A 15,327-nucleotide genomic window follows, 5' to 3' on the forward strand; every position below is an offset into this window, starting at 1 on the left:
CATGGGAGAACAAGATAGTCAGTAATTCATTGACAAGAGAGATAATGTTCCCAGGGCAGAGTCACATTTTGCACTTCACTCTGATAAACGTTTCCACCCATCATCTCTAGGAGGATCTTACCTTTCGGAATGACATTTCCACTCGTGTATCCCCATTAAAGTTAAATTTAGCCACAGCATCTCCATACTCCAGGACTTGCATCGGGGCTAGCTTTTGGGGCTGGGCTTTTTCAGTGGGCGGGAGTAGCTGGAAGAAAGAAATGAAGTCTAAATACCCACCAGAAGCTCACAAGCGGGGGCTCTGAAGAGGTGGTGTAGCTCTGGATTGAGAAGCATTTCAAAGGGGAGAAAGTACCTCTATATAGGAGCATGGGAAGATGCCCACTCTGCCATGGTGTTCTCCTTCATACCAGTTCTGGTCAATTTGCTTGTAAATGTAAACGACATCTCCTTTTTGCAGAGGAAGTTCCCTGTTAACAACACATCGGTCACAGCTGAATTGCATATACTCACCAAACAAAGCACAATTAATTTCCTGGAGAGAGAGAGCCTTGTATATTCACCCAGGGCATCTGAAGTGCCAGCCTATATACATGCTGGGTATCTCACACTCCAGAAGGTCCCTATCAACCCATCTGCTGCAAGGTGGGTTTGGGAAGAAGGATGGAAATCAAAGCCCACCTTTTCATCTAGATGCTACCCAGATGTGCTCACTATGAGGTGCCAAGCTTTATTCACTCTCAGGGGCATTGTGAGTGTGGCTGTCCACAAAGGTGGCGTGGCCAGACCTTACTGGGCATGCTCCTCTTCAGCAAGGGAGATGAAAGGCGAGCAAGAGTTGAAGCACTAGCCACTGGCTATGGCTGCTGCTAGATAGGATGGGAGGAGAGAGGGCAGGGCTGTCGTTTCGCCTGCACACCTGGTCACATCACAAGGAAATCAGTGACCAGGACCATTTTGAGAATGCGTTAGAGGAAGCTAATTTGCTGGTAATGGAAGCACCATATGCATGACAGTCCATGACATTCATAGCCAGCCAGCCTTTGCAAGAGCCACTGGCTTTGCTTGGACCAGCAGTGGTATTTGAATGTGGAACTCCACCAGGAAAAGCAGGAATCATAGAATACTAGGACTGGAAGGGATCTCGAGAGGTCATCGAGTCCAGTCCCCTGCCCCCATGGCAGGACCAAATACTGTCTAGACCATCCCTGATAGACATTTATCTAACCTACTCTTAAATATCTCCAGAGATGGGGATTCCACAACCTCCCTGGGCAATTTATTCCAGTGTTTGACTACCCTGACAGTTAGGAACTTTTTCCTAATGTCCAACCTAAACCTCCCTTGCTGCAGTTTAAGCCCATTGCTTCTTGATCTATCCTCAGAGGCCAAGATGAACAAGTTTTCTCTCTCCTGCATATGACACCCTTTTAGATACCTGAAAACTACTATCATGTCCCCCCTCAGTCTTCTCTTTTCTAAACTAAACAAACCCAATTCTTTCAGCCTTCCTTCATAGTTCATGTTCTCTAGACCTTTAATCATTCTTGTTGCTCTTCTCTGGACCCTCTCCAATTTCTCCACACCTTTCTTGAAATGCGGTGCCCAGAACTGAACACAATACTCCAACTAAAGCCTAACCAATGCAGAGTAGAGCAGAAGAATGACTTCGCGTGTCTTGCTCACTACACGCCTGTTAATGCATCCCAGAATCATGTTTGCTTTTTTTGCAACAGCATCACACTGCTGACTCATATTCAGCTTGTGGTCCACTATAGCCCCTAGATCCCTTTCTGCCACACTCCTTCTCAGACAGTCACTTCCCATTCTGTATGTGTGAAACTGATTGTTCCTTCCTAAGTGGAGCACTTTGCATTTGTCTTTATTAAACTTCATCCTGTTTACCTCAGACCACTTCTCCAATTTGTCCACGTCATTTTGAATTATGACCCTATCCTCCAGAGCAGTCGCAACCCCTCCCAGCTTGGTATCATCTGCAAACTTAATAAGCGTACTTTCTATGCCAATATCTAAATCGTTGATGAAGATATTGAACAGAGCCGGTCCCAAAACAGACCCCTGCGGAACCCCACTTGTTACACCTTTCCAGCAGGATTGTGAACCATTAATAACTACTCTCTGAGAATGGTTATCCAGCCAGTTATGCACCCACCTTATATATAAGTTGTATTTGCCTAGTTTATTGATAAGACTGTCATGCGAGACTGTATCAAACGCCTTACTAACGTCTAGGTATGCCACATCCACTGAATCTTTAAAGTTTGAGCAAAAGGACCAACTCTCATCACAAGCAGCTGGCTCAGACTCTCAAACCTCTTCTGTGGGCCAGCCAATAGCGAATGACAAAGGCCCAGCCAGTCCTCTCCATCATGGAAGACACAAGCTCCTCTCTGCGACTCTGGCATCAAACGCACACAGGGAACAGGTCCAAACCACTGCTCTCTCTGCAAGCTCCGGCTGAAAGTTAAACGATGCGCTGGGCTCTTCCTGCCTCTCTAACCACCACCTGCAACAAAGGCTCTGCCATCAGGACTCAGATGGCAGCTCTGCTTTGATGGAGGAAGCGGATTCAAACCAACCTCATCTTCCACAGGGACTAGCACTTGTTTGTTTCAGTGAAGCAGCTGACATACAGGGAACAGAGGCCCAGGGCACACACAGCTACTCTACTAACTTGAAGGATTTGCACTGAAGTACTAGCTCCAGAAACATGAATCCGTGTTGCAGGATATGCAGAAAAAGCAGAGAGGGAGAGAGCGACACAGCCATATCCAGGGATACTTACTTTAGTGTCTGTGCTTTAAAGTCAAACTTGGCTCTAGCAGGTCTCATCTGAAGATTGAAAACAACAAATTAAAACAACAATTATGTTTTCGACCCATTACGGAAAAGCCTATGGAAATGCTTCCCAGGCATTTCAGAGACTAGCACTAATGCGGGGGTGAAACTAGAGCAGATCTTAGTTCAGATTTTCTGCTGCATGGAACAGGCACAAGACTCCAGCTCTGCTCTATGGATCAGAGAGAAGAACTTAACCCTTCATAGGCCAAGTGCCACTTTCTGGTATAAATGTAACCCATGTCAAGGAAACCCAAGAGGGGGGAGTTTAACTGGAGTAAATGTTTGAACAAGTGACCATGTCAAACCTTGCTGAACCTGACAACCACTGCTCCAGTAACTATAATGACTCTGTGGATTTAGGACCAAATTCCCCTTGGACACAGGCAAAAAGTGCTGGCCAGCAGAAAACAATAGGGTGATACTCATATAATACTCAAACCCCATTGAAAATCTATTGTCCACCCGCACCATGGCCCACGTATTACTATGGTCACTGTTTCAACTGGCAGGAAATAGACAAAGGCCAGGAGGAACTGAAGAAAAATAAGCACATGTTTAAAACTGTCTCTAGTTAGTTATAAAGGTAAACAGGACATGTTGACTATTTTTAGGCCACTTTGGCAATAAAGTAATATACATACAGTGTTTAGGAAACATGCTGGGACTTCATCCAACTCTCTCCTAGAGCAGTATTAAGTGTCTTTCAAAAGAAGGAAAACAGCAAAATCTATTTCTAACAAAACTACAGGACAAGTCACATGACCAGGCTCAACAAGACATGAAGTTTCTAAGCATAAGGCACAGACAAGAAGACAATGTAGCATTCTGATGCAAGGGATGTAAAATGCCTTGATTCACTAAAAGTAGCTGATATTTAAATGCATGCATCACAGGTGTGCACCAGCAATTCTCAGCAGGCATGCTTTAACATATGCAGCTTGGTATAGAGATACCAATTAATGTATCAGGCACAAAGAACCAACGCGATTCTAAATGAAGCCAGAATGGGAAAAAAACATTCTCTGGAGAGCTAATGTCGGCCTAAAGCGTAACACTGCGAGAGGCGAGTATCGCGTTGGGTCAAGCAGCAGACTGAGGTAACTAGAACAGACCTCTGACCCAGATTTCCTCTTTGCTGTATCGTCTACATTTAGGAGGTCCCCAAACCGCTCATTAGTGATAAACTGATGGTGCGTTGGAATAACCCCTGTGTGCCTTCTAGCTGCAATATCAGCTTCTTCTTGCTCACGTTTAAGTCGTCTCTGGTCCTCTAAAAGTTTCTGCCATAAAATTGCATAAAATAGGCAGTAAATCAACTAGTTTATGGCATTTGCAAACTGCCAGCACATGAGACTTTATAAGCACTTTAGAGGTACGGAATAATAGCAGCAGCTTTAGAGAAATATACAAGATCAATTCCATGAACTACACCACATGGCTCCCAGTTGATTAGGTCAGCATAGACAATACATTCCATTACAGTGTATTTGAAAACAGGTTATTGGTAGTACTTAAGAGGATCATTTACAAGGTAACAGCTCTGCCTACTACGGCCTGATCCCAAACCAGTGGCTGTCAAGGGAAGTCTTTCCACTGACTTCAGCAACCTTTGGATCAGGCCCAGGTGGTCATCTAGGGACATAACTTCCATGGACCATCACTGGCTGTTGAGTGGTTAAATGCCCCCCCCCCCCCCCCCCCCGCCCCCCGTGAAGCACAGCTCTCTCCATGCTTGCTCATGGCTGACATGACATAAACATCTTTCAGTGAAATAATTCCCACTCACAAAGTGCTTCCAGCTTCCCCACCCTGTGGCAGACTAGTGGAAATGAAGGCCCTTGGTCCTGCATTCCACTAGCATGAGCGTTCATGCTATATAAAAATATATCTCCCAGTTTAAGTCACAGGCTTTTCAGAGAAGCAGCTAGGTGACTAATTAAAATTAATAATCTCCCAGAGTGCCAATAGTTTGCATCTTTCTTCTATACCAAGTTTAGCTAGTGTTTGGAAAAACTGAGTGGTTCCCTTAGGATGCTAGTTTGTATATATACTGGCCAACAATTTCAAAAGGGACTGGTGATTTTTGGGTGCTCAAACAGAGATGCTGTGAAGAGGCCTGGTTTTCAGAGTTGGAATCTTCAGCACTTTCTGAAAATGAGACCAATTTAAAATATGTCAAATTGGTATACCCAGAATCGCAGTTGCTTTTGAAACTGTTGTTTTGACTGATTAATGCTCAGCTGAAAAGACTTCATTGATGCCATGTGAGCTTACAGAAAGACCATTTTGCCATTCTGAAAAGCATACACGCTGAATTATCACACAGTACGCCCTCTTTACTAAGCCCTTCAGTATTACGAACCTTTGGTCATGATGAACCCAGTCCATCAATCCCAATTTACTGTCCCAGAGCCACAGCCCCACTATGCTGGGCTGACATCCAGCCACCTGGACCCCACTGTAGTGAGGACTGATTGCCTGGAGACCTGACGTGCATGAGTAACCTCTGCAACTTAAGCCAAACTCACCCGCCCTAACTGACTCCTAGCCCCCGGTAAACTGATTAATAATAATATACCCAACAGGCGTCTCTAAGGTGACTCCATTAGCTTACTTCAGCAGTTTATCATTCATTTTGATTGTCCTTAAACTGTAAAGAACCCGGGGCCCTAATAAGCAAAAGGCTTGGCCCTGGAAAGGTTCATTAGAGTGAGGTTGTCCTGCACTTCTCCAACAGTCTCAAAGCACTTTGCAAACACAAATGACACCTCATGTCATCCTTGCATGGTTGGTAAGTATTATTATCCCCATTTACATACTGGGTAAGCTGAGGCACAGAGAGGTCAACTTGACCAAGGTCTTACAGCAAATCAGTAATAGAAATCTAAATACTGCATAACACTTCATACAAAAGTAGATGCAGAGGCTATGTAAGGCCAAATGGTGAATTTCCTATATATTTCACTGTTAGAAACATTACCAAACCACCTGTAAGGGCTTTACCTCTTTATCATCAAGACGTCTACGAGTCATTTCTTCTGGAGTTTCCATATAATCAACTGGTGCAAAATGCCTTGGTGGTTCTGAATCTACTTCAAAACAACACAAGTCAGTTAAAAAACAAATGGATTTATTCTGCATCATCAGAAAGGAAAAAAAAAAGATTCTGACATCACTAGAGTTTGCTTCCATTTCAGCTATAAAGGATTTTCAATTGTTGTTGACTATCTTCTCAAATATTGATAATAGTTTGAATTTTTTCCTCTTGGGCTGTACTTGTGATACTCCTGTGGGCATTTGGCACCAAAAATATAGAAATTCTGCACACAATATTTTAAAATTCTGCAAGTTTTATTTGACAATAAATAAATGTGGCTCTAGCATGGCAGTGGGGAGCACATCACCCTGCATCTCCCCCCCCATTCTGGGACACAGACTCAATGGGGAGACTGCACCCGATTCTGACACAGCACAAGGCCAGAGCCTGCCTCAGTAACACCCTGCCACCTTGCGCCTCTGTGACAGGCACACCAGGTACGGGGCAGGCAGGTTCATCCAGGCAGGATCCCAAGTGTGGAGGGGTTCAGGGTGGGGGGATCCAGGTGTGGACAGAGAGGGTTTTGGGTCAGACAGTCTGGGTACAGGCAGCTCGGGGGGCAGGTGTGAGGGCATCTGGATGCACAGAGACTCATTGGGGGGTACCAGGTGCAATGGGACTCTGTGGGGGCTTCCAGGTGAAGGTGGTTGGAGCTCAAAGGAAGAGCATGGGAGAGTGGGACTTGGTGAGCTGGGGTTATGGGTGCAAGTTAGTTGGGGGTCTGGACGTGGAGGCTCAAGTGGTGCAGGGGGATCGAGCTTGTACAGGGAGCTCAGTGTGCGGGGGAGGTCCAGAAGCCGGGGATCTGGGTGCACAGAGGCTGACACTCAGTGGGGTGGAGTTCAGGTCTGGAGGGTTAGGGAAGGTCTGGGTGCGTGGTGTGAAGTCTGGCACAGGAGGCCGGGTATGGGAGGTCTGGATTCATAGAGGTTGGATGAATGGGGGAGCAGCTCCACATACAGTGACCCCTTGCTCCTTGGCTGAGCAGTGATAGGGATAGGAAACGGGAGGACGCTGAACTTCCTGCAGCTGGGGGAGGCTTCAAGGGGGTGGTTCTGACACAGCTCCAGCCATTTCTTGCCAGGGAAGAGAAAGTCCCGTTCTCTTCTGTTTCCAGCCCAGCCAGGACTAGCATCTGATTCTGGCTCAAGGTAGGGGATTTACCTCTCTGCTGGCTGCTCCAAGTGCCTGAGGCAATGTACTTGCACTGGTGGGGAATGGTGCACAACTGCTCTTGCAGCTTCCCCTTTGCTTCCCTGTCAGACAGTCATTTTTCTGCAGGGAAGCAAATAAATCTGCAGGGGATGTGAATTCCTCACATGCGTATTGGTGCATAATTCCCTCAGGAGTAACATTGTGAACACACATAGAACCAAAAGAGAATACGAAGGTGGGAAAGCAAGTAAAAACATAAACAGACTTTGTGAAGAAAAGGTTTGCTGCCATTGAAATAGAATTTACCATAATGCTGTCACCACCCATGCAAACACATACAAACATGATTGCATACTCAGAAACATAAAGACCTGGAAGAACTGCTCCTTAGAAAACCAAATCAACTGGGTTGACATGTTTTATTTGCCTGTATGCACGTGATATGGGAAAAAGAATCTCTCATTGCAAGATTCTTACATCCTAGGAGTTGCCTTTGAGACAAACCAAGTTGGATGGCAATTAGAAAAGGCAGCAGAAATTGTTTTTCAGAAGTGCAGCTGATAATGAGACCTGAACTAAAATGCTAAGCAAGAAAGGCAACAGACACCAGACACACAAGGAAAATGAGCACTAATTGATACAGATGTGGGTCAACAAAAATACAGAGAAAAAAGTGAAGTGGGAAGACAAAGTAACAGTGGTAAAGTACACAAAAAGCCACCTCCAGGGTACGTCCGGAGTTCGCTTTGCGGGTTGTTGTTTCTATCCAAGCTGTGATAGAAAGTGCATGGAACAATATTCCCATTATTAAAGGAGGCTGGCATATCAGCTTGGAGCATGCAGCTTTCTGAGCTGGATTCCATGCGGGGGAAATGGCTAAGCCTTTCCATGATGTCAAAGGAAGACAGGCGCTTGGGGGCCACAGGTCTGTCTTCGGAGCACAGTGAGTGCAGGGAACAGTGACTCTTTTCCACGTGGTGCTCTTGGAGCCGTGCTGCATTACTCTGGTACTCGGTGCTGTGCACCAGCGGGATTCCCAGGCAATCTGGGGGCGGAGTCTTTCTGGGACTGTGGTGAAAGGGCTTTTTCAACGTGAAGGGAAGCGGGCTCATCAGATAGACATTTCTGGGGAGCGCGTGCCTTTCCCTGTGGGTGTCCCCTTTGGAACTGGGGTTCTTGGAGACCTGCTGCTGCTCATGCCTGCGAATGGTGGTGAATCTGGTATAAGAAGCTGGGCAGGCCCCTTTGCATTTGTTTAATTTATATTTCTGGGGCCCGCTGAGATGACTGAGACAGCTGCCACTGTCATTGGATGCATTGGACTGGAGATCAGTCTCGTCCGTGCAAGCTGAGAGCGTGTCCATGGGGGCAACGTCACTGAGCTCTGATGCCGAGTCCTCCACATTGCCGCAGGAGTGAGAGGAGTTGTCGGCCATGCTGGCAGCATCCTTTTCTTCTTGGCTTGGCTTTAGTGACTCCAGCAGGGATTCTGCTGAACAGGCTGCGCTCAAGCAGCTCTTAAACTGGGGAGAGGTGGGCAGGTTGCTGGGCCCACTGGAGAAGTTGAGAGCAGGCATGGACCGGGATCTCTGGATCAGCTGCTCAAAGGCAGTGATGCGGGATGAGACGGTGTTTTTGGGAATTTGCTCCGAATTCTCCCGACCAGGGCTCTGCTCACTCCTGTCTCTCAGCTCATTCTCGAACTGGGAGGCGATATCCCTCACACTGCAGGATGAGACAGTGCCCAGGTGGATCCTGGACCTGTTGATCTGATGCATGTTTTTATACAGCACTGTAAACTCCATCCCACTCTTCCTGGGACCCAGGGGAATGTAGCCCTTCCTGGAGCTGGTGCTGTACTCCTGCAGGCTCACGGTGCTGCTAGATTTGGTGACATACTCCTGCTTGGATTTCATTAGCAGGTTTTCTACACTTTTCCCTAAGTCAACCAGGAAAGCCTTTTTGTTTTCAAACAAGGCACTGGAGCTCCGAAGGTTCTCACAGCTCTGAGTTTTTTCATGAGGCAGCAGGATACCGTTTGTGTCCTGCACAAGAGTAGCTGGAGCAGCTAGTCTGGGTTTGAATTTGGATGGGAGGATTTCAGGAATGCAGGCTTTTGCAGCTGATAAAGGCTTCTTATGTTTACATGCATGACCTGACATACCGGTATGACTAGCGGTAAAGGTTCGGCTAGTAACTGAAGAGGGTGCAATCATATGAGCATTCCCACCTTTACGATCCACTGGTAAGCATGCAGAATAAAATAAACACAACCTGTTAGCTTAAATGCTGGAAAGCTATTAAGAAAGGAAAGAGAACATGCTTGGATGTCACAAAATGTACTTTAAAAAAACTGGTGTTCAAAAGAAAGAAAAGCAGAGAGACAATGCACAAGCAAGTGCAAAGATACAGCTAAATTCTGCAATGCTGCAAGGTGTCTAAAATCAGAAGAAAGGCCAGATGCAGGTCAGAAGCACTTGCAGGGCCCAATCCTGCCGAGTGTTGAGCATCCTCCGCACCATGCAAGAGGCAACTCAGTAAATAGCAGGATGTGGCCATAGCAGGATGCCGAGGGAATGATGTTGCAAAAGCAGCCTCGCCGTGAGCCTGTGATCAGACCAACCACGGTGCTACCCATGCAACAGCTGCGCTGTAAGTTATTCCTGGCATGGTTGAGCAAGTCAGGGAGCATCTGCACTAGAACAAGTGGGCCAGGTCTGCTGCCCTTTGGCTGCTGTGCTCAGTGGGGACTAGCTGAGCGTGTTTCTGCACCGTCTGTGTAGCTATGTAGGCTAAAAGCAGCTGAGAGATGAGCGCAGACTCCCAGGTGTGAGGTGCTATTTTGCAGGGGGGTTGGCTTGGAAAGCCAAAGGACCCGCCCTCCAGGCTGCTCCCAGCCATTTCTAGTTTACAAGCTGCTCAGAAATGCATCAGGCTCCTTGCCTGTCTCAGCATGCTGCAAACTCCAAGGTGGAGGAGGCTCAATAGTCTCTGCTGGCCAGGGTGCTTTCTTTGTGGCTCATGGGCTCCCAGCCAATTCCAGTGGAATCGCCAGCCTACGAGTTTTGAAGGCCTGGCCTGACAGAGCCCTGGCAGGGCTGATTTTGCTGGCATTGGCCCTGCTTAGAGCAGGGGTTGGAGTCAGCCTCCTGGTCTCCCTGCCAGCCCTAGTTTTCTGTGGTTCGATGAGGGCCAGGTTGAGAGGCACCCATACTCCTTGGAGCTCGCAGGGCCCTGCAATAATACAGATGTCCTCTGGCCAGCAGACACTGATCAGACTGCACAGCCGGAACAGCAGCAAGGGCAGGCTGACAGGAGCAGGGCAGAGGATGCTCAGGACAGGAGAAAAAGGGCAAGGTGGTGCTGGCAAATTGCTGGGAGTGGGAAAGAGGGAAACAGGAACTGGGGGTGGGGAGAGAGGGAAAAGGGGGCAGTTGTCCTGGGGCCTGGCAATTCAAAGGGGCCCAGGGCTCCCAGATGCCTCCAGTGCTAGTGAAGCAACAGCAGCCCCAGACCCATTTGAATTGACACCAAAGCACCACCCTGCGCAGCTCTGAGGGCATGTGCTGCAGAATGAGGGGGGCTGAAACTTGCTGCCCCAACCCCACCCCTTCCAGGGAGGCATGGACTCATCCCCCACACCTTGCCCTGGGGCCCAGAGTGCCTGTCGGCCCTACTGCACAGGAATAAGAGAAGCAAAAGGATGAGTCCTGACCCTGCTGCTACGAGGGAGTTGGTGGTGGACTGGAGTGAGGGTGGCCAGGCTGGTTTGGAGGGGAGAGGAAGAAGGACGGGAGGCAGAAAAGGAGAAAGGAATGACTTCACTAGTGTGGATAAGGACCAACCCCTTCGGCGGTTCACCCACTTCACCATGTGCAATGCCGGGAAGAGCTCAATGCTCCACTGACCCACCTTTAGTGGAAGCAGAACTAGAAGGGCGCTTGAGACCGCTTAGCCCCTGCAGTGGGATATCGCCACCTTCCAGCACACTTTTGTAAATCTGCCTTTCATTCTCCAAGCCAGCAGGATCTGCAGGTGCTGACTCTAGCTCTCGCCTTGATGACTGGTAGCTGGGTGAATATGCTGAGCTAGAAAATGGGTTAAAAAAGAAAAGAAAGTGAGAGTGTTTGCTTAGCAAATATCATGAACAAGTCAGAGGACACTGGTGAACCTGCACTGCTCTGCAGCAGGGATGCAAAATCCCATTTAATTGGTTAACCGGTTAAACATAATGTTTAACTGGTTAATCAATTAAGGGGGGAGGTAGGAGGGGAACTGCTCCAGCCCCAGTAGTTAACTGGAGCTGTTAAGGGTGAGGCTTACTGATTAACCATTCCGGAATAGAGTTCACATCCCTATTCCAGCTCAGGTAAGATTTCTAGCTGAAGATCATGAACGTACTGAAATCATGCATGGAATACTAAGCATTGTTCTAGCATCCTTTCAAAGAGCTGCACAAGCAACGCTCCTCCACACATCCGAGAGACAGGGAAACAGCGCAGTGGTTTACAGTGCAAAGAGGGGAGTGATTTGTCTGGAACACTCATTAATTCAGCGGCTGAACTGGGAAAAATACACCTTCCAGCACCTAAGCTTCTGCTCTAACCACTAGTCCTTGCTGCCTCCCATTCACAAATTGAATACACTGTCTCATATTTAACAAGTCTGTTCCTGGGGTTAAATTCTGCCCCAGTCTTCATGGCAGATCTCGGTACTTACATTCTTTTCTGCCCATCTGCCCAGAGCTCCCTTGTGGAGAGAACAGAATACTGACATCCAGCTCTGCCATGCAGATGCAAGAGCAGAATTTTGTCCCTGGCAGTAGATTGTGAGATGTATGTTAAAATGGATAAGCCTTCATTTCCGTAGGCCAGCAGAAACGAACAAGACTGATTACAACTCCACGCTGGCCAAGGTTAAGTATTCTCCCCGGAGGCTGGGATCTGAGAAGCAGTTGGCCACGTCACAGGTTCCTACAGCTCAAAAGCTCGGCATGGCCCCAGTGTAAATGGCTGTCCAGAGTCAGAGACATGCTAAGCACTCAAGCAGGTTGTGTGTTTCAGAAAAGCTGATCTCATCTGACACCAGGGCTTGCTAGTGCAGCCAGGTGTCCTGTTTCTGACCCGAATACCCAGTCGAAAAGGGACCCTCTCAGCGCCGATCAGCACTGCTGACCAGGTGCTAAAAGTTTGGCTGGCGCAGGGTTGGTATGCAACTCGTCAGAAGTGGGGACACGTTCCCTGGGCCTGAGGCAGAGGGATGGCCACACAGGCTCTGCGTGCTGCCCCCACCCCAAGCACCAGGTCCACAACTAACATTGGCTGGGAACCGCAGCCTATGGGAGCTGCTGGGGTGGCGCCTGCTGGTGGAGGCTGCACAAATAGCTGCCTGACAACACCTCCAGTCAGGAGCTGAGGGAAACGTCACCATTTGTGGGGAGCCGTGCTTTCATCAAGTATGAAATGACATACTGGAGAAGGCCAAGAAACCTTCCAGGTCATGATACAGGAAAGAAATTCCTTTGCAAAGTGAACCCAAGCAAAAGGGAATTGTGCAAAACTAACTCCAAAGCCACATATCATAAAAGGTCAAGGAAGATAAATATACATTACATTTGCAGACATCAAAGGGGGAAAAATGCTCTCCTCTATTACCACCCATCTGGATTGGATGTGTGTGCCTGGATGGAACACTGTGCATTTCTTTCAGTTAAAGAGAATAACAGGTCAGCAAAGAAGCACTAGATCACCCCATGGTGCTAAATTGGCACAACTCTGAATCTGGCTCTGGAATGTCTCTCCACCTTTTACAGTAAACTGACTCCATCTGCAATGCGTTTGGACAGAGCAAATCTATGGAATCTTCTTCTAAAGTAGACGTATAAAACAATATTCTGAGTGTTATTTAACTGATTTCTTTGCCTAGGAAGTTGGAGGTGGGACCACTCATTGGAACATTTGCAATCAAGATGACTAGATATTCTTGGCACTGTGACCCTTGGGCAGGATTTATAGGTTTAACTCATCTCACATGAGTATTAGAGAAAATCTTAGCACGCCTCATAGAGCATGATCAACTATTTGCAAATTTAACGTAAGAGGAAGTGACCCTGTTGTTTGTTTTTTAAATAGCAAGCTTGTAAAACAATGATCAATTCTTGTTTAGATACCACTAACCAATATTTATGCAGTAACTTCCCACTTAATTTTGACTGTATAGCTGACCTTCTACTCTCAGCTAATGCACAAATTTGCTACTATTATTTGCATGTGTTACCAGCAAAAACCACTTTCAACATTGTAACAGAAAAGTCCCATTACTCTGAAACACAACAAACAAGTGGTTCTAAAACTTACTGGGATGCGTAGTCTGAGGATGTTTCCAGAGGAGGGCTGCTTGCTGTAAACTGCAAAAGTCCAAACAAAGAAGTCATTGATACACGAAGAGTTGCAAAGAGAAAGAAAATGGCTTGCTCAAGTCATTTCCCAGCTATACTGGCTTTCAAGAGACACTGAGATTCCAGTTTAAATGCAGTTTAGTACATCAATGTCTCTGCAGAAGATCAACAATTTTCTTGGGGTCTTTTGGGGGGCAGGGACAGGTTTTAAGCACAGCCCATGCCTTTTCACAGTGCCAACTCTATTGTCTGCAAATGAGTCATTGTGAATGAAGCCAAAAGCAAGAAGAGAGAACCAGCTGGGCCACGACCAGGAGACACATGCTTATAATTATTTCCCCAAGCTTTCCCTCTACGTCCCTGCCCCCATTTTCTTTAAAAGTACATCACAGTTTTGCAGCTTAATACATCTCTCAGCATTCAAATCCATAGCATCATGCTAACAAGAAAAGAAATGGCTAAACCCAGGTTCCTTCCTTAAGATGCAATGCCAGCTGCACAGGTTCACTAGCCAAAATCAGTTCCCATCCACTCACTTTAAATCCAGTTAATACTTCTTAGGCATGGTGTTTAATAATTTTGAGGCAATTTTGGAAAAAATACTATGTTCACATTTTAGTCTGGCTCTCCTGTCCTCATCTAAAGATTCATAGACTAGAAGAAATGCAGATGATATAAAAAGCAAATGAGGCCTTTGAAAGAGCAGCTTTTAAGTCCCAATCAAAATGATTGCAGTTTAAAATAATGATAATATTTGGAGTGTTACCCAATTAATCTTTCTGGGTCTAGGATTAGTTCTCACCAGAACAGTGGTGAAGGCTACCCAGCTCAAGAAGACTGCTTAAGGACAGTTGCCTAAAACTCTCGTGAAAAATCCCGATCTTGGGACAGGCACAGTGGAATGGGGTTTGTGTGAAAAAATGCAGGAAGGCAGATTTCTGGAAGGGCACAAGATGATGACGTGAATTCTAAGCCGATTGCTGCTGCCTATTCATGTGAAAAATAGTCTGGGGTTTTGTAGACACCAAACTCCAAACCCCTTGAAAGGGGGAGGGGAAGGGAGAAGCACTGCAGCTGAGATGGGTTTCGAGCCAGATTCTCAGCCTCATGGTCTATTATTTCTGACAGCTACACAGCAAGCCATGCAATAAGAATGGTGGGGCATTATGTTCCCTCCCTCCCAGCCTCACTTAGTAAACAAGCAGTGAACAGACAGAGAGCACAGAAGTTGGGAAAGAAGGACTGGCAGCATGAAAAGAAGAGGAAATACCTTCGGTGGCTTTTTATCTGGCGCTTTATAAAGCTTCTCCATTTGTTCTAAATCTGCCTCTAACTCAGTCTGGTAGAGGAAAATGTCTTTTTCTAGATCAGTCTGGTTAAAGGAGGAGAAGAAGAATGGGAAAAATAATGCTTAGGGTTAGAGGAAAACAAAGGAATGTTAATTTTGAAATAAAGAGCCTTTTTATTGAAAAAAGATGGTACAGATAAGGCACAGACATTCACCAGTAATGAATCACTTTTCAATAATCATTGGTGCAATGATTTTAGGCATTTAACATTTACATTAAGAGATGCACTAGGCCTGCTGGAATCTAAAAACCATAAGTATCATAAACCCCACCTGTAAAAAAACCAAACAGACGACACTGTAACATCAATACAATATGCTGTTAGCACAATTATCATTGTAAATCAAGAAAGCAAAACAATCACCCAGCTTTATGGCAGATTATGTTTTAAGGACTGCTTACTGAAACCACTTACTGGCCAACTTATTTGTTAGGATAATGAGTTCATGCCAAATTAAAAAAAATAG

General features: G+C 46.5%; 1 protein-coding gene across 50 annotated transcripts in view; it reads right to left on the reverse strand.

Annotated features, from left to right (window-relative positions):
* Positions 1 to 15,327, reverse strand: part of SORBS1 (sorbin and SH3 domain containing 1) — a 187,948-nt gene that overhangs the window by 18,876 nt on the left and 153,745 nt on the right. For 44 of the 50 annotated variants that reach the window (XM_075935650.2, XM_075935652.2, XM_075935648.2 and 41 more), the window contains 8 exons: positions 14,782 to 14,883; positions 13,471 to 13,520; positions 11,027 to 11,202; positions 5,866 to 5,951; positions 3,975 to 4,142; positions 2,807 to 2,853; positions 356 to 470; positions 122 to 247 (listed from right to left, as the gene is read on the reverse strand). In XM_075935650.2, coding sequence (XP_075791765.2) covers positions 122 to 247; positions 356 to 470; positions 2,807 to 2,853; positions 3,975 to 4,142; positions 5,866 to 5,951; positions 11,027 to 11,202; positions 13,471 to 13,520; positions 14,782 to 14,883 — 870 coding nt within the window. Of the gene's footprint in view, positions 1 to 121; positions 248 to 355; positions 471 to 2,806; positions 2,854 to 3,974; positions 4,143 to 5,865; positions 5,952 to 7,835; positions 9,357 to 11,026; positions 11,203 to 13,470; positions 13,521 to 14,781; positions 14,884 to 15,327 lie in introns of all 50 variants that reach the window. The other 6 variants (XM_089779998.1, XM_089780000.1, XM_075935665.2 and 3 more) reach the window with 3 other exon arrangements.

The sequence above is a fragment of the Pelodiscus sinensis genome, chromosome 8, assembly GCF_052426305.1.
Source record: "Pelodiscus sinensis isolate ZL-2025 chromosome 8, ASM5242630v1, whole genome shotgun sequence".
Lineage (NCBI taxonomy): Eukaryota > Metazoa > Chordata > Testudines > Trionychidae > Pelodiscus > Pelodiscus sinensis.